The sequence below is a fragment of the Xiphophorus couchianus genome, chromosome 1 (genome assembly GCF_001444195.1).
Source record: "Xiphophorus couchianus chromosome 1, X_couchianus-1.0, whole genome shotgun sequence".
In the NCBI taxonomy this organism is placed as follows: Eukaryota; Metazoa; Chordata; class Actinopteri; order Cyprinodontiformes; family Poeciliidae; genus Xiphophorus; species Xiphophorus couchianus.
The window spans coordinates 6379684-6398287 of NC_040228.1; the positions used below are offsets into that span (position 1 = coordinate 6379684).

At 39.8% G+C, this 18604-nt stretch overlaps 2 protein-coding genes across 7 annotated transcripts in view; one reads left to right on the top strand and one right to left on the bottom strand.

Annotated features, from left to right (window-relative positions):
* bcas2 (BCAS2 pre-mRNA processing factor) overlaps positions 1-18604 on the top strand; it is a 624479-nt gene that overhangs the window by 126443 nt on the left and 479432 nt on the right. The window lies entirely within an intron of this gene.
* prkcz (protein kinase C, zeta) overlaps positions 1-18604 on the bottom strand; it is a 106317-nt gene that overhangs the window by 73383 nt on the left and 14330 nt on the right. For 4 of the 6 annotated variants that reach the window (XM_028013001.1, XM_028012994.1, XM_028012985.1 and 1 more), the window contains one exon: positions 17623-17673. In XM_028013001.1, coding sequence (XP_027868802.1) covers positions 17623-17673 — 51 coding nt within the window. Of the gene's footprint in view, positions 1-10243; positions 10419-13889; positions 13922-17622; positions 17674-18604 lie in introns of those variants that run through there. The other 2 variants (XM_028013054.1, XM_028013046.1) reach the window with 2 other exon arrangements.

Here is an 18604-nt window from a genome sequence, read left to right on the forward strand (position 1 = left end):
ATACCGTGAAGTTTGTGACCTTGAGGTGAAACGATAACTTCATCTGCTGGTTGAGATTGGGAAGCATAAATAAACATAAGTAGGGCAAGTTGTTTAAAACAGCATTACTAAATTAAGTTAAACACACTATTACATCTGCCGAGTCATTTGATCAGTTGAATTGTTTCTTGCTCCCCAAACCTCCACAAAAACTCATACTAAAACAGTTAAGAAGTAAAATTATTCACAGGACGAGACTTTTATGATGAAGTAACTGACTAGGTGGGAGGCTGTTTTATCAAAGCAGCTTTAATTCAGCCCTGGAAAAGCTTTAGGAGAAGCCTGATACTATAACACTGATGCATTTTGATCTAACCATGGCACAGACCTCTGATAAGGACCTCAGTCAGTATGTCATATCAGTCTGTAAACAAGCTGTATCCGGTTGTGTTCTGTAAAAACAGACACCGCCCAGAAAAAAGAGAAATCCATTAATGCTAAGTTCTTTTAGAAATGATCCGACCTGAATGGATCACACCCACATATCAGGTTTTCCTCTGGCTGGCGGAAGCAGCTGTACTAATAAAAATATCATCCTCATGACACCTAAAAGTGTGTCTGATTATTTTTAGCCGCAGCACTGCTTGCATGTCTGCACTGGAGAAAAGCAACAGACTAGAACCTGGTCAAACTGAAGCAACTCTCCCCAGAATGGATAAAATCCCTGGAGACTCCCATGAAAGTTGGCTCAGCCCGGCGAGGCGGTGTCAGGCCCGGCCGCGTCATTAGCAAGCCAACATTACCTCTGGATTCCTCGCATCACATCCGTGACTCATATTCATCACAGATGGCAGTCAGTCCTTTTCACTCCTGACGCTGCTGCTGCTGCTGTTTCACACACCTCTCACTCTGCCTGCATCCTTTTTTTTCTTCACACTGCAGTGCGAGTGTAGCAGCATCATGCTGGTCTGCACACTAACTGAGCAATCCCTGCAGCAGCAGCTGAAGAGGCTGGACGTCACCGAGAAGTGGCAATGTGTCGGAGGCGGAGTGGGCCAGGCTGGCAGCTGGGGAGGCGGAGCTGAGCATCAGGACCTGATCATAACTACACCTGAGCTTCAACACCACCAGCTACTGGAAGCTGCTAAAGAGCTGAGGTCAGGCTTTTTACAGATCACCTAAAAGTCTCAAAATAAGGTCAAATCTATTCAAATAGTACATCATATCCCATCATCCGACCTTGAACAAGGAGCCTGCCTGCTAATGATGTATTTAAGGTAAGAGGGCTTGTTTGATGTGCTTTAATACTCATACATTGGTGCCAGAACTCCAGAAAACAAGGTTCTGGAAATAAGTAAAGCATATTTCAAGTTCAAAGAAAATGAGCAACACACTATGTATCAGAGCAGAAATTTAAAAAAATTATGTCAACATAAACAAAAGCATAAATTATTACATATTAAATGAATATAAAAAATAATAATTAACTTAAATCATTAAAGCTGAAGCATGCAACTTTTATTTAAAAAATATGCTTTTTAAAACTGTCACTGTGTCGTGACAGTATATTATGAGCCAGATAATCTGTTTAAAGATCAAACTCCTCCCAGTCAAAATGGCGATGTCAATCAATTTAAAGTATATGCTGCTAAATGTGCTAAAGGTAGAGAAACAACTTACAGTCCCAGGAAAACCGTTTATCCGCCATAATCGGTGGCCATAATAACCGGGGCGTGTTGTTGATCGGGGGATTATGGTTTGCATTAGGCACTATTGACATTCAGATCCTCCGGTTGTAGGGATGGGTGCACATGTCGCCCTTGGCGGTTGCCCATGTTGCCCATATCAGAAACCGCCACTGCATACTTTGCTGTCAAGACATAGACATATTTTTCTTTAATTGTATTTTGTCTGCAACCTTGTTATAATGCTTGAATAAAACCTGATTTGGATTCTCCCTATTTTCTCGCCACAATTGCATTCTGTTGGGTTAGCAGGAAGAAAGCTTCATATGAATTAAATCAAGTCATTCTGATTGCTGGGAATCGTCCCATAGAGGATGAAACACATTTAAAAACTTGGGACCAGTTGCTTGGCTTCCTCCTCTGGTCAGACAACATCGCCAACAAAGAGCTGTTAGCATTTTACTTGGCATGCAGCCCTCAGTTCCTCTATCAGGTCTCCAGCTGCTATCCCAACACACTGGAACTGAGACTATTCAACACAGTAAAATAATGCTCCATTAGTTTTTTGTGCAACTAATAAGAAACAGCAGATAAGTTCTCTTTTCTCAAGGCTTGTAGATTCAAAGCAACAGAAAACAAGATGACATTAGCAGCTAATTGGCATAATGCTAGCTCGGTGAAAACAACTGATTTTTATTTTTTTTTTAAACCAAGATTGAGATTGTGTTAAATAAGTGTTCCCTTTTTCCTACTCCCATACCAGTGTATGGGTATGGAATCTGGCTTAATGACCAAACAGAAAAGTAGAGGTAAACTAATTATTTTGTTCTTGGTTATGTATGCACATGTTTCCTGGATCCTACTGATTGGTTTTTTCCATTTGAAATAAATCCAATCAAATCAAAAGTACAGTTGTGTCTGAAACACGCTTTGTATGTTTGTCATACAAATATAATGAAATGTACAAAATAAATGACGATTTATTAACATCCTAAATAAACCATGAACAGAGATGAAACAATAATAACAATAAAAATCCTGGTACCATTAGTAGAGGTTAGTGTTCTTTATTTCAAAGATTTTTTTTTGACACCACTAGGCTGTCAGGAATGGGGGCCCCCATCACTCAGGACGGCAGCGTCGAGTTCTGCAGCCTCCGTATGTGGGGCGCCGCTCTGACCACGGCACCACTCAATGTCCCAGCATTGGCTTTAAAGGGACAGTGTGATGTATTTTACAGTCACACACAATCATTTTATAGCTAAATCAAGTAACTATGTTACCTTATGTTGTTATAAAAAATGCTGAATATATCAAGCATGACTTTGTGATTTAACGCCTTGAAATTGGGCCACTGCCTCATTAAGAAAGTCCTTCTCTTTCCGACCATCCGCCTCCAGGAAGTTGACACAACATCACTCAAGGGTTAATAGAGGATGGTTCTGGTTCTGATTCCGGTCCTGGTTCTAGTCTTGGTCACTGCTATCCTCTTAAGAAAGCTTCCAATCCTGCCATTCTCAACTCTTTATCTGGGACCTCCTCAACAGCCAAACAAGACAGCAACCCTTCACAGAAAGAACCACAAGCCAGAAAAGAAAGTAATCTGAACATAGTATTTCACGTCATATTTCATTCTTGTACACAAATGTGCTTCAATGTCCAACAATAACATGGGAAAATTGTAAACGTGTAAATATTCAGCAGCTTTGTTTGATGGAAGTGTCCATCACAGACAGATTTGTCAACACAAACCCAGAACTGTCTCAGGAGAGCGTGCCTGTCAGTCACAATGCATCATTCTGCTCACTATAGAAACTTCAGTGTGTTAAAGGCAGAACAATGGAGCACTGCTGTGCCACAGTTGACAATCCTCTGACAAGGCGAGATTGAGAGCTTCAAAGCTACGGCGCTGGCAGAGACTCTAAAGCTGAAATGAACCCTCCTAAGAGCAGATGAACAAAACAACCACGGGAGGTAGAGTTCAGGCTTTTCATCATTTACTCCGTCTACAAGTTGGATCTTCCACAGGTAGTACTCGGATGATTTACCAAACGTTGCCTGCAACTAAAACCATCTGTTCCACAGCAATCAGTTCCACATCCAGACAGATGCTGTAGGAGCATCAGCTGCTCCGCTCTGCTAGCAGCAGAGAGAACATGTGGGTGTGCTGCAGTGCAGCAGGGAGATCTGACCCGTTATAAAACCGCTGCTATTTCTGGAACCAGAGATGGCCAGAAGTGGAGGTGTGCTGACTGGTATGGGTGTGGAGCCGGGCTCAATGTCCAAATGCTCTCGTTAGTAATAACCGCAGATGACAGCAGCCATGTGGCAAGGCATCCTCCAAATGAGCAGCTTATTATACAGGCAGAGGGGAGTAATGTGGGACAGATGTTTTAAACCCTGAAAGGATTCTGCTGCTGCTGCTGCTGGTGGACAGATTCATTATTTTATTTGTTCTTTATTTTACCAGAATAAAATCACCTACTGAGATTAAAACCTCTGTTTCAAAGAAATCCTGGTCAAAATGTCAGAGGACAACCAAGTCAGCACAATCTCTATACAGGCAACATCTTCCGCCCAACTGGTTATTGTTGATCTTGATTTTTATATTTTGTTTTTGTTACGACCCAGTTGATGAGGGACAAGACACTGCTCAAACAGTTTGTGCTCAAAAATCTAAACAAAGGACAAGGCAAACAAACACAATTTAGCCAAAAGACAATCAAACATTTGAGCGCAAGCACAAAAGTCCTGTTCAGGTGACCACAAGCCCCCACTTTGTTACGGCCTGGCTCACTGAGCTGTAACAAAGGACAGGGAGACACGGACATACAAAATATTTAAGCTCTTTCTTGAGTAAAAATAAAAGAAGGTCAAACAAAACAGACAGGCAGCATCCAGCACCGTGGTGGCTAGCGTCACCAAAAGCAGGTAGATAAAGCAGGGACTGGGTTAGCCAGGAGTCGGCCAGGAGTAAAGTTAGAGCCAGAGCAGAGCAGAGCCCTAAGTCAGCTTGTGACACACAGAGCACAGCTGCCCCCAAGATGCTGGGCCCTGGTGGACCCAACTTCTTGTGTGCCTCGCAATATAAAAACAAACAATTAACAAAATCAGTAAGGGATCCCTCTGTTAAAGAGAAGGCATCGAAGTTTTTAACACTTTAAGAACTTCATGCTTTTGTGTGAGCCTTTATATGTGATGTTATTATCTCTTAAATTCCCTATTGTAGTACAAAAAAACCTGCTTCTATTATATACTAAGTCACTCAGGTTGTGTCTCAATTCAGCAGCCACATCCTTCAAAGGACCTGGCTTGTCCCGTCAGCAGCTGTGAATTGGGACGGTCTTGCCTTCAGGTTTACCTCGCCATATATCCTGTTGCCTAGCAACTATGACAAAACAACCAAAGAAAGAGTGGAGATCAAAATTGTGTTTTTTTTATATACTGCTATTTTAACTCTAGAGAAAATACAAGAACTTTATCGTCGCCAACAGCATATTTTATATCTACTTGTGAGACGATCATATCCAGGTAACTTTATTTTTTCTTTTGTCTACAAACGTTCAAGGAATAACAGTTACTGGTTTAGTTTTGTCATTGGTGGTGAATATTGTTGAGAAAAAGATATTTCTACCTATTGGTAGGGGTTTGTCCCGCAATCAGTGGGTTGCTGGTTCAATACCTGCTCCATCAAATGAATGGCTCGTGAGCAGGCCTCTGCAGAGCCAAGATACTGCTAGTGAGGGAAGTCAGCCTTTTGACTCAGTCGTGCAGGGATGCATCTAAAAGTTGTAGAGTGGTGGCTGAAATCTGTATATTTCAAATTCTGCTCTCTGCTCTGTCACCAATTACATTCATTCTATTCACCTGTGCCTGATTATTGCTTGCTGCCCCTCACTCACAGGTGTCCACCAATAAAAGCTCCTTCAAGCCAGAAGTCCCCTGGCAGCTGGATGTGTAATGATCCTCTCTTTCGGGAGCTTGGTAGAAAGGTGACACGGAATTAGATTCAGCTGTGAAATCGCTGTGTCGAGGAAGAGGGGATGGCGTGGAGAATTGAGGTTAGCAATAACATGAAGTATGGCAAGAGCAGGGAAGAAACTTGTTTAAGTGGGGAAAGTAAAGGAAATGCATGGAGGTAAGTTAGGAAATAAACAAGGCAATGTCACTGAAAGAAAGAGGTAGATTCTACAGGATGAGGATGGTGTAAAGAAGCTTAGTCACTGAAACTTACAAAAATCATCAGCGAGATGGAAATGTGCTAATTGGGTGCAGTGATGACGAACAGATTGGAAAAGCAGCAAAGGTAGGGGACAGGGATGGCCCCCAATGAACTAGGGGCACCTTTGGGAATGGAGTTGAATGAGGTTGCTTTGGCCTTACACATACAAAGATTAGACCTTTAGTAAATTTCACTCATAAAAACTGTATTAGCGATAAAATGTTAATAGAAAAATGTAAATGTTCCGAAATTTATATTTTTAACGGCTTTGTAAAGTGAACAGATGCTAGAGATTCGATTTCAACTAAAGGGCCACAAGTTCTATCATCAGTTTACAGACAATGCTGAGGGTTGAGGGGTTATTGCAAAGTAATGTAAAGTAATATAAACTCTTAAACTCTTTCCTCTTTACACCACCAGGTTGCTCAGCAGGTCTGGGGAGAAAAGATGGGGAGAATCTTTCAGAAATCTCGTTTTCTGAATTCAAATGGCCATACTTCATTTCTCTTTTTATTTTCATGTGTTTGATATCATTGGAGAGCTTATCCACATGTTCAGAATCTATAAAAATCTGTAACTTCACTGTTGGCAAATAACTGATGGATTTCTTCAAAACATGGTGATTCAACAGAGTCTGAACAACAACAGCTGAAGTTATTATTACCAGAAACTTTTTTAAAAAATGTATTTTCTTGATTAATTATTAGCAAAAGAGAAGTTAGTTTGTTTGTAGAAAATACAGATTTATAGTGAAGATTTTCGTTGTCAACAAAACTAAGTGGCGCAAATTGACATTGATTTAGCACGCACCTCCCCGCATGGGCAGAAGGGAACTAAGACTTGTTCAAAGCGTAACTGATTAACTCATTTCCACGCACAAGTTATTGTGCAGTGATGAATCCACTACTGTCAGAACCCATCAGATTATATCTCTGAGCAGAAGCATGCCAGAGAATTACATTGTTGGTTGCAACTTAAAGCAAGTAATGAGTATGCTGGAAGTAGCTTTCCAACCCTGGTCGTAAGTTGGGGATGATGAGGTTATGTAATGCCACAGTTTGCCCAAACTTAGCCGAGTGAATTTCTTCCCTGTTAGAATGTAAACAAAGCATCGAGAGATGAATGCTAGAAATCCTAATGTAATACAGAAGGGAGAACATGACTTATTTTTCCTGTGCTTCAGCTGCTAACATTCTTTGTAGAGAACATAGATGCTCATAATTACTGCGTCGACTGCAATATCGAGTCTTAAAACAACCCCCAGCCTGGCCTTGTTCACAAAGAGTTTTAGCTCTCAGATTAGCTGCCACAGGCTGCCACTGATTTGTCCAAAAGCCCATTTAAAAACTGGAGCGTTATGTGATGTGATAAAGACAGAAAAGCCTCTCCCTTGTTTGACTGTGTTGCTGGCCAGGACGCCTTCCAGCAATGATATGAGAGCATTTCCAACAACTCTTTCCTCCAAGGTTAAGCAGAAAGAAGCACAAGCATGACAATGACAAACTGAGAGCCTCCAGCGTTGAGCCTGCACTCTTGATTCAGTTGTTCTGACAGACCACCAGGTTTCCTCTGTAATGAATGCAGACCGGTTAGAAGAGAAATAAAAATAGACATTGAAATCAGGTGCTCCAAACTGGAGATGCTGGCACACACAATCAGCTAGTAAACTGGAAGGCAGTCTGTGATCTAGTCTGATAGTATCTAGTTAACCTGTTCAACTACTTACAACTGACTGGAGTTTTATCCTGCTGTCCCGCTGGACCCTACAGCTAGAATCCAAGGAGCGCTGTAGCAGCTTCTGTGCACTGATTAAGAGTGATGTCCATTAACAAGAGGAAATTGATGCAGATGTATTATTGTGTTTGTTGCATATTAATGACTTATGTTGCAGACTGAGGCATACAGCTGAGCATTGTCCATTAAGTGCTAAAAACAGGTCAACAAAAAGGACATGCAGGACCAAAACAAACAACACACACATACATATACATTTTCTCTTTGATCCATAAATAGCTTTGGATAAACGATCAGATTTATCAGATTACTCTGTGCAATGAGGACGCATTGCACAGAATAATACAACTCATATTAGCCTAAAATCCTCTAAAACTTCATAAGCCTCTGAGACATAAAACTTCAGAGAGCAAGTGAGGGTTAATGAGGCTGAAAGCACAAACACCACACTTTAGGTACTTTAGGTAAAACACGTCTAGAAGCTAGGCACGATGATCCTGAGCTGTCCATTATAGAGGTCAGTGTCAACCACTAAAACAAAGCAATCCTAAAGCACTGAGGAACTGCTATTTAACCTGTTGTTTGAGAAAAATGTTCAAAAAGTCCCCAGATGGACAGCAGGCAGTCCTACAGAGAGAATGTTTCAACACTTTACAGTTTTCATGTCTCAATTTATTGATCATTGCCCATATAGCATCAGTACAACTGGTGCTGTAGGGAACAAGAAGGCCACTTCTGCTAACCAAAAGTAAAACAATACAAAGACTGTACATCTGCATCACTACAGGCGTCATACATGATCAAGCAATGAGAGAAACCAGTGGTCATGAGGCAGCGGAGAGAAGTTATAGACGTAATACTTTCAACAATGGTTTAAAGTGCTAAACTCACTGCACTAACGTGGCAGTAACTTGCTAGAACCTAAGAGGACGTAGCCTTACATAACCAGTGATATGAAATATGAAAGCAACAGACTACGTAGTTATGGATCTAAAGTCCAATAGTAATAAATATTAAATAAAATATTGTCTGGTCTCGGTCTTATGAAGCAGATATTGTGCTTGGTCTCACCCTGTAAGCTGAACATATACCTGAGCTGATGCAACACACTCACCTGTCCTTATATTGATACATGCAATACAACAAAACCTATAAAGAAATCATATATAATTCTACAAATACTAAACTACCTAAAAGAATTTGTATGAATTCATATACACTATAGTTCTATATTGTATGAACACATTTTCTGTAAACTTTAAGCTTTATTTATTCAGCATAGACTTGCACTGGCAAAATATTAGCCTATGTACAGTTTACATCATATGCAGACAAACTGTATATTCACTGCAGTCAATATTTTTGCAATATTGTGTGGTTTTGTAAATGTCTTCTATTCTATCTTTTGCTTAAATGTACTTTTCTCATTACTCTTTTACACTGATGGTAGTGGGGGGAGGGGGTTGACTGTAGCACCATTGTTACATAACTGTACAATGAGCATTCAGTTTAAATTATTCTACATATGATTTGTTTGTAATAATGGCAAACTGTTGCAATTTTTGCTCACGTTTTGTTCCACAGTAATTTGATCCCAGCCCATGTCTACAGGTACAAACTGTAATGTATAATCACAGCTTTATAAAGATGGATCACACAAAGCCACAAGTGATATTGTCTTTGATCCAAGTCCTTCTGAGATAATCCTGAAGGCATCACCAGAAAGAATCAATAACATTTTATTTCACTTGGTTTGTACCTCCGCTCTCTTTAACCTTTTATATATAAAAAGAAAAGCGAACCAAAAGCAACAATAAGAAGTGTTTTTACTGTTTTCTCATCTTCTGATAGGAGCACAGCTACAAAGTGAGAAATCCCCTAAAGCAATCCCAGACTCAAGTTTAAACATTTCTGCATCGTGACTGAATATCTGAGACAAAGCGACACTTAGCTTTACATCTGATGAATGCAACTAAGGGGCAAAAGGAGCTTTTTGAAGGTCGATCATTCACCTGAGTCCTATCTTGTCCTACATTTAGCCTTTAACCGATTCTAGGCCACACAGCTCAGCAGAAAGAGCTGTGTTTTTTCTGGGTTTTTTGGGGGGGGTTTTTGCAGGATAACCTTCCAAAGCAGCATTTGGCTGTTAGTCCTGATGATCAGAGCTCTGAGGACAACTAGAGGAGCGATGCTGTAATGAGCAGCCAGCCTCCATCACAGCAGTTATATCAGGTGATGTAGTCAATGCAACATACTCTGATGTAGCATGGTTATTAGCTTGAAGGTAACACTGGATGCAGACACAACAACAACATGGCAGCCGCGTATACACGCCAACATCATGTCAGTCACTGGCAGGGGCAGCCTCCGGCAAACACAAGCTCCCAGCTTACAGCAGAGTGAAGGCAGCCAGCAGGCAGCCAGCTAGCCGCTAGCTCAGTGAATCACACACACATGCAAAATCTCGGAGGAAAACAGATCTCCTCCCTCCGTAACACAACAGAAACAACTGAGACAGGGACATCCTCGTCCTTCGTCTCAAACAAAGAGGCTGGTGAGGAAGATGGAGAGATGAAATGATGGACTGATGGATGCAGGAGAAGATATGAGATAGATAGCTCACCGGGTTGCCTTCTTCCTTTCTCTCTCTCCTCCTCTATCTGCACATTATCCAGGCTAAGTGTGTGTGTGTGTGGACATGTACGGGTGTGTATGTGGATGTGTGGCGAGCCGGCAAGGATACACACCGCTACATCCCCTCCTCTGCCTCTCTCTGATGATCCCTCCCTCTTGCTCTCTCCTCCCTGTGATTTATTTCATTATTTCCTTTCTCTCTCTCTCTCTCCAGCTCACTCGCCCTTCCCTCCCCTCCCTCTGCTCACAGCTGATAGAGCTGCTTTGCTTTTCTCCTTCTCCTCTTCTCAGCTCCTCCCTTCGGAGTCAATCATGCTCCATCTGCTTTGTCAATTTTCTTTGGCACAGAAAACAATCAAAAATAAACTCAGAGCTAAAGAGGCGGCAGGCTCATGTTGTACATTATGTACAGAATAAAACAAACCTCTCCTGCCTGCCTGCCTGCCTCACTTTCACACTGTGTCCGCCTCTGTTTCTTGTGTTGATGCAGCAGAGAGGCAGGCTCCGCCCCCGGAGAGACAGCGGTGCCAGGCCAGCTGATGGGAAGAGAGGGGGATGATGGGAAAAAGGGGCGGCAGTGTGAAGGAGCAGGAGGAGGGTGTAGTTTGGTGGTGATGGGGACAAGAAGGGTGGAAGGGGGGTTACAGTGCAAAGCAGCCTCTGTCCCCTGAGCACATCATCCAGGATTTTAACATTTTCACCTCCTCCCAGTTTGCATCAGTTTCAGCACACAGAGGGAGGTCTGTTCATCCAATCTCTCTCTCTCTCTCTTCACACACACACACTCCATATGCCTCTTAGTTTGGTTAAATTATCAACATCAAACTACTTTCAGGAGAATTTTCTTCTTCACTAACCTTTGATGTAGCTGGTGTCGTACGACTTTTGCATCATTAAAACATACTGACATTAATGAAAGATTCCCATTTAATATTATGTCATTTTAGAGTAAATTTTCACATATAAATATTTCTATCTCTAGAAAAGAAAGTGACATACAGTAATTCCACTTAAATAGCAAAACCCAAAATTTTACTTGTGATCAATTTGATTTCAACAACTAAATAATAAATGTTTATGACTATTAAAAGACTGAAAGATAACTATTAACTGTTTAAATAACAGAAACGAGTGGTGATGCCATTTGGCACCATGAGTCCACTTTTTGTTGACGTTGTTGGTTTTATTTCAAAAGAACTGTAAGTGATTTGGGTTTTGAGCTGGACAACAACCTTGGAGCTATAGTAAAACCCTGGTTTTATTAGGAATGAAAAGATATGAACATTTGGTCTGATATTGATATCTGATCTTCATATCGCTGTTATGGTAAATTATCTTTATTTGTATAGTCCTCTGAAGCCCAAAGCGCTACACACTACATTCAGTCATTCACGCATTCACACACTGATGGTGGCAAGCTGCAGGATAGTAGCCACAGAGGCCCCCCAACGGTGCTATCAGGTCCTCTGACCACCAGCAGGCAGGGTGGGTGAAGTGTCTTGCCCAAGGGCACAACAACAGAGAGAGGCAGAATGGGGCTCGAACTGACAACCAATATTGTATGTATCATATATATTTCATTAGCCTTTTGACACCTTGAAGAAAAATAAAAACAAGCACAGAGCGGTCTTCACCACTGCTGCTCTTCTATAGCTCAAATCCCCACAATGCAGCGCTGCATCACTGTCACTGACATGACCAACCACATACTGCATGACCAACCTACTGCCCTCCCGAAACAAACAGCAACAAGATGAAAATAAATACTGGTTATTCATAAACTTAGTTTATTTAGTTTTATTTATCAGACTAATACAAATATTTTTAAAAATGACTAATATCGGCCGATATCGATTTTAGTGTTGATATATTATGCGTCGCTAGTTGTTATCATTTGTAGCAGTTAGCAATTTTTTTTCCAATGCATTTTATCAACAAGGGAAATTATTAATCTGTGAAGTAATGTAGCGGCACAATCTTTTTGAGAGTATCCATGAGACAAAAAAAGCCCAAAGCAGTCAGGAATCTTATCAGTGTGATGCAGGGACAATGGATTACAGGATCTGAGTGGAAAAATTTGCTCTTAACACAGCATAAAACAGCAAAAAATAAAACTGAAGTTATGTTTTTGACTTTCTGAAATAAGACTTATTTATTGCCTTGCATGGCAGCTGGTCGAGTGAGTTTTGCATGTAGAGTGGTGATACTTTAATTTGAAAGGCTGCTTGTATTGCTGTGACCATGTTGCACTTTTTGTTTTGCTGAGCACGTGTGTTTGTTGCTTCTGCTATTTAGCTTCTTAGGGTTGGAACTTGCTTCTGTTGTTTGAATGAGCCTTTCGTTGTTACATGGACATGCAATACGCATATATTGAGTTATATGTTTCAGTCTGTTCAGTTTTTTATTTTTATTTTTTACTATTACTCAACAAGGTCATGGACCTCCATCTAACAAGTTTTGCAAATCCATCCATATTCATTTCTGACAGAAATCTTTTGCTGCAAGCGGATGAGTCAAGATGTTTGATTGTTTGGTGTATTGAGCCACACAATTCATTACACTGTGCAAACAGCATCACATACCTAAAGCTCTCTTCCTTGAAGTGCTTTGTACAATCACAGAGGACTTTCCCACCGATGTGGGAACATTTAAAAAAAAAAAAAAGCTACATTTAACCAGGAACTTTGAAAAGGTTCTCCACTAATATCAAGAATTTCCCAAAGGATTTTGTCTGAGTGAAGGGTCAGTTCCTTCTGTCTATGGAAACGACAGACACAGCAAATCAGTAAGCTGTAAATAACACTATAAAGGCAGACTTTATTGTAGACATGAATTTATTGGGTGATATTAAGTTTGCCCTAGTTTTTTGTTTGTAATTTTTGTCTTGATCCAAACGCATTCAGTGATGTTTCTGCACTGCGAGACCATCGCATCTCTGCCATCAAACTGTAAAAATGGCCGAACAACACTGTGACCTGGAGTGAGGGTGGGGATGTGAAGTATCTCATTTGCTTTTAAAGAGACGGTACCAAAACAAGTTGCTCTCAGATGCACCTTAGAACGGGCTAAACTAGCGGCCTGTGGAACTACGATGAGGAATTCAGACTAAATCATTTCATTTCACCTTTTCATAAACCACAACTGAACGATTTCAATGCAAAAAGGAAGGATTTAAAAGCATGGCATGTCCACTTTAAGACATTTAAATGCTAAAAAAAAAAAAACATCATTCATTTATGTAGAAAATTGCTTATAAAAATAAAAACTGAGAATTGAGTAAATCTTTTGGAATTGGCCACTAAAACTTTCAGAATATCAAGTTTCTTGAAAATATTCCCTGCATAAAACCCAGTTGTGGAAACATCTTGGGTTTTTTCTTTTTTTTTTTTTTTGTTCTGCATAGTTTCAGAAGATCTGAGTTAGCCTTGAAAATAAACAGTGTGAAAATAAATAAGCAACTGTGACTTCTTTCATCCTTCAATCCTGTGAACCCTGCTACTCCTCCCTGAGAAGATAAGCCTGTCCTCGCCTCATCATTCAAATAATTAACAAAGTATGGAACCAAATTAAGCGTAACAGAGAAAATCACAGCAGTGAGCCACAGATAATATAAAAGTAAAACTTTCATTACCTACCCACAGAACAACACTCTTCTCTTCGTCCAGTAAACCTGGGTTAAGTCTCCACTAAAGCCGACAGTTCCCCATGAAATACAACACACAGAAACACACACACACACACACCCAGGAGTATGGTTCAAAATCAGTAGAAAGTTGCTAGCACAGCAAATGGACAGCGAGGGAGTGAAGCAAACAGTGTGAGAACAAACTGGGGGAGGAACATGGCAACAGTGAATCCTCGCAGTTCAACAGCTGGACTGATTCTACATTGTTGTGTATCAACTTGTCCATCCATCCACATGTATACTCTTTATATTCCAGAATCAAAAAGGGTCAGCTACGAGCTCTGACAACTTTATTCAATCTGTAATTACATATGTTCATTTCTCTATTTGACTCTGTTCGTTGCAAAACATGTTTAACAAGCGGCATGTCTTTCTCAAACACTAAAATCTGGCTTTATACACACAAGTAGCATAAATTACTATTTCCCTAAAGGCTCAGTCCAGATTATTTTTAAATGCAGTTCTAATCAGCATCAACTCTGATTAGATGCTGAACTTAGTGCAAGTTCAAGTTTCTGCTTGAACTTGCACTTCAAGCAGAAAAATGTCATATTACTTTCTGGAACGTGAATACATTCATGGATTCGTGGACGTTTTCAAACTAAACATTTGAAAGCCAGTCACCCGCCTTAGCTGACTTTAGTTAAAACATTCTAAACTGAAAATGGTTATATCAGTTAAATATTACATCATCTTAGATTATTTGTTCTTCAGTTCAGTTGGATTTCTCACATTTTCCCTGCTGAACAACATTCACGTGTCTCTGAAGTGATGCTGGTTGTGTCAGTCTTCCAGGTCAGCTGTAACTTGTTAGTCTGCTCTCCATCCAACGAGGATGGAAGAAACTTTTAGAATTTTAAACCATATCAACATCTCCATCACCATCACCATGTTGAATCGAGGTGGCATGGATGGTGTACACCAAACTCTGATTCTACCATCTGAATGTCACAGGTACAATGATTAAAATTCAAACCAAAGTCTTTCCAATCTGTCCAATTGTAGTTTGAAGTTTCTGCTTACAGTAGTGTTGCCATGGTTGTGTACTTAGAGATGGTTTTGTGCATACCTTAGTTGTAACTATTTATTACTTATGTATTTATTTTATATTTAGTCATCACACTTATGTATAGATGTTTTATAAATGTTATATTGCTTATGGTAATATTTGTATTTACTTATATCTAACAACTTGGATGGAGTAACAAATAGCAAACAAGTAGCAAATAAGCAACTTCCCCTTGGGGATCAATATAGAATATCCTATTCTGTTCTGACCAGGGGTTAGAAGATCTGTTGAATTGTTATTACCTGAACCATTTTTGTCCACACATCTGCAGCCCATTGCATAATTTCTGTTTCAGATTGCTCTCCGTTAACCTAAAAGATGGTTGTGTGTGATAAATTAGACCAGACCTTTTCTGGCTCCAACAACCATGTTGTTCAAGGTCACTACATTCCTCTTTCTACACAGCCAGACACAAGGAGTTCCTGCAACCAAAAACTCAGGGGAGTTTTTGGTTGCATGGCTCACTGTTCATTCAGGTGTTTAACATTTGCCTCTAGGAGCTAACCAAAACATTTCAAATGTTAATACGGTGAATTCCATATTTGTTTCCCTGATCTTACCAATTAAACTTCTCTAAAAATGTAATCTTGTAAACCAGCGAATTCTGGCGTTTGAGGCTCAACTGTTCAACTTGCAGAATGTACATCACATTGATGAGAAGGCCACCATGAAATTGGATAAGCACATTTATGTCCCTCAGAGACCAAACCCGGTGCTTTTAATTACAGCCTGCCCTTTGCTCCTCCAAGTCATTTTCGATGTGCAGTGTCCAAAGGAAATTTTGTTGAATATAATTTAAGTGCTATATTAACTTCTGCATAGAATGTTATTTTATTGCTTAGTCCTCAGGACATTGTTAGAACAAACCAGTTCTTTATCAAACAAACACTAGGTTACTTCCAACTAACATTTTAGAAATTCATGTTTATGTTCTAACATTATCAGGATAACAGGACGTAGACTTGTCCTCTCTGTACAGAGACCCCAATCTGATGGCCTAGAAGTGCTTGATCTGTAAGCCTAAAGGCTGGAGACATTGTTAATTACTACATTTTACACCGTTTTTCATATCTTTTTGTACTGATCCAAGTCAAAATGAAAGACAATGTTCAAACTCATTAGCAATGTTTGCTGTGTTTCTCTGAGCTGTATTTCTCTGCGTGTATATAGATGCTGATGGTTTAGCCAAGGCTCATTGTTTTGGGCTAATATTTACATATCTGTGTAAATGGATCCAATCCAGTAGTATCCCAGTCACTTTCATGCTAACATTTCTAGAGTTATGGGGCATCTCTCAGTTATTTCTAGAGTTATGGGGCTGAAAATAACTCAAGCATACAGCAGAAATGTGAAGTAAGAGCACTAATAGACTCTCTTTCTGCTTCTACTAAGGAAAAATTAGGTCACTTTCTGGCCTACCAGAATTCCAGGCTGGCACTGTAAATGCAAAATATAAAATGCTACCAATCCAATAAGACATCTTGCTAAATTTCCTCATTGCTAAATATGCCACAGTCAAATCTTAGTGGTGTCATAACACAGAGGTGACTGGGAACAACAGGTCAATCACCAAGTTGTAGGAGGAATAAAATCAGAGAGTGGGCTGAGAGGATGTAGAGATTGCCACCTCTCTACAAAGTCAATCCAAAGATCATGTCACCTTCGCATTATCTCAAGAAAATTGATCAGAGAGCTTCATAAAATGGTTTCTACACTGCCAATGCACTCCAGAGCAGTGGAGACATGTTGTCTGACAAATCATGTCTCTGTCTGCGATTCTAATAAAGAATCTTGATTTGGCCGCTGCAAGACGAACAGCACACACCTTACTGAATCATGTCAAGTATAATGTTTGCTGGAAGGAGGATTATGACATAAGGTTGTTTGCCATGAGTTGGGCCTAGCTGTTTAGTTCAGGTAAAGAAAATCTTAATGCTTCGGGATACCCAGACATTCTGGACCCTTTCATTCTGGTGGAGAGACGGCAGACGGTCCCTTCAGTCTCAGCATTGAAACTCAAAAAGGTCCGTAAGGACATTGAGGAGTGGCTTTAGTGTGGAGGAATCTTCCTGGTCAGCACATAGCCCTGAGTTGAACTTTTTATTAAAACACTTTTGGGAAGCATTCAACTGAAGATTGTGAGCCAGGCACTGTCATTCAAGAACAGTAATTGACCTCAATAATGACGTTCTGGTAGAATGGTCAGTTTACATAAACCTGCTACTAAGCCTCGCCTCCAGAATAGTTGCAATTGTTGGAACTTCATATAATATGGGTCAGAGCATATTCTAGTTTTAGTCTTGTGATTTTATATACGAGTAAAGACAGGTGACCCAAAGTTTTTAGTATTATAGAACCTTACAGAGAAAGTTCAAAGGAAAGCCGGCAACATCCACACATTAGGTCACTTTGTTTTCTAAAATCTTGATTTAGAAAGGTTTTAGAAAGTCCGCTGTTCAGCTCCTAAGTGACCTGCATGTTATCTCTGACCAAGTCCCAAGCACATATTGCTGACAATTACACAGTTCTATGCTAGCTGCCTCTCTGCTACAGCTGAAAAAAACTGTGCAAAGTTGAAATAAATGTGAAAAGTGGGGCTAAAGAATTCTCTTACTGTCTTCTCCAGGGCAGGGCATGCCTGGCTGCTCTGGAGCGCTGGGGAAAACTGGAAGAGACAAAAAGAGTTTCAGAGGGTACACTCCAAACAAAAACCTTACTGATTTACTCTGCGCTCAGGTTCTAAAAAGCAAGAGTGAGTTATAAGTAATGGCAGCGACAAATGTAAAAATGTAAACTTTAGTTACAGACCAGGACAAAATTTATTGATACTCTTATAGTTCTTAAAAACAATACAGATTTTTTTTTTCCTGGAAAGTGATACAAGAAATTAGATTTTGATTGAAAGGCTAAAGTTGCCAAAAAAGTAGACTTGGAAGACTGGAAGACTCACATCTAAACATGTCGCATCAGTGTATACGACATGATTAGATTCACCGTGTGGAAGGTGTGGAAGGCCTTAAGTGCCACAGATTAATCAACTAAATTTGTATAAATATGTATTTTATGACACATAAAATACATATTTATACATATGAACATTTCAATAATCAGTTGTTATTTTTGTGCTTTCGGTAAATAGGAATTATTTCACTATTATTTTATTTCATAACAACATGCTAGAGACAGTAAAAAGCTGGTCTAAAGTGTTTGGCTGTTATCTACTGAGGATCAGGTTGAACAACAACCTTTAGAGTTTGATTATTAACTAAATAAAAGAAGAAGGGGGGGGCTCACAAATTTAATACAAATAGGCCTTTGGGCACCAGTAGAAGGTAAAGATCATTTCAGCAAATGAGAAATCTACTTTTTTTAATGGTTAGAGAATGCTGTCACTGTTTGAGGTGCCACTTAAACTAAAGAATTTGTTTTTATTAATAATTTAATCAATGATGAATTATTATAATCAGTAATAACTGCATAAGCCAAATGGCAATGTAAATTCTGATTCCCAATAATTGAATGAAATGAATTTTAATCCAATGAACCATTTATTGACAATAAATTGTTAATGACAATAAATATATCGATTATTTGTT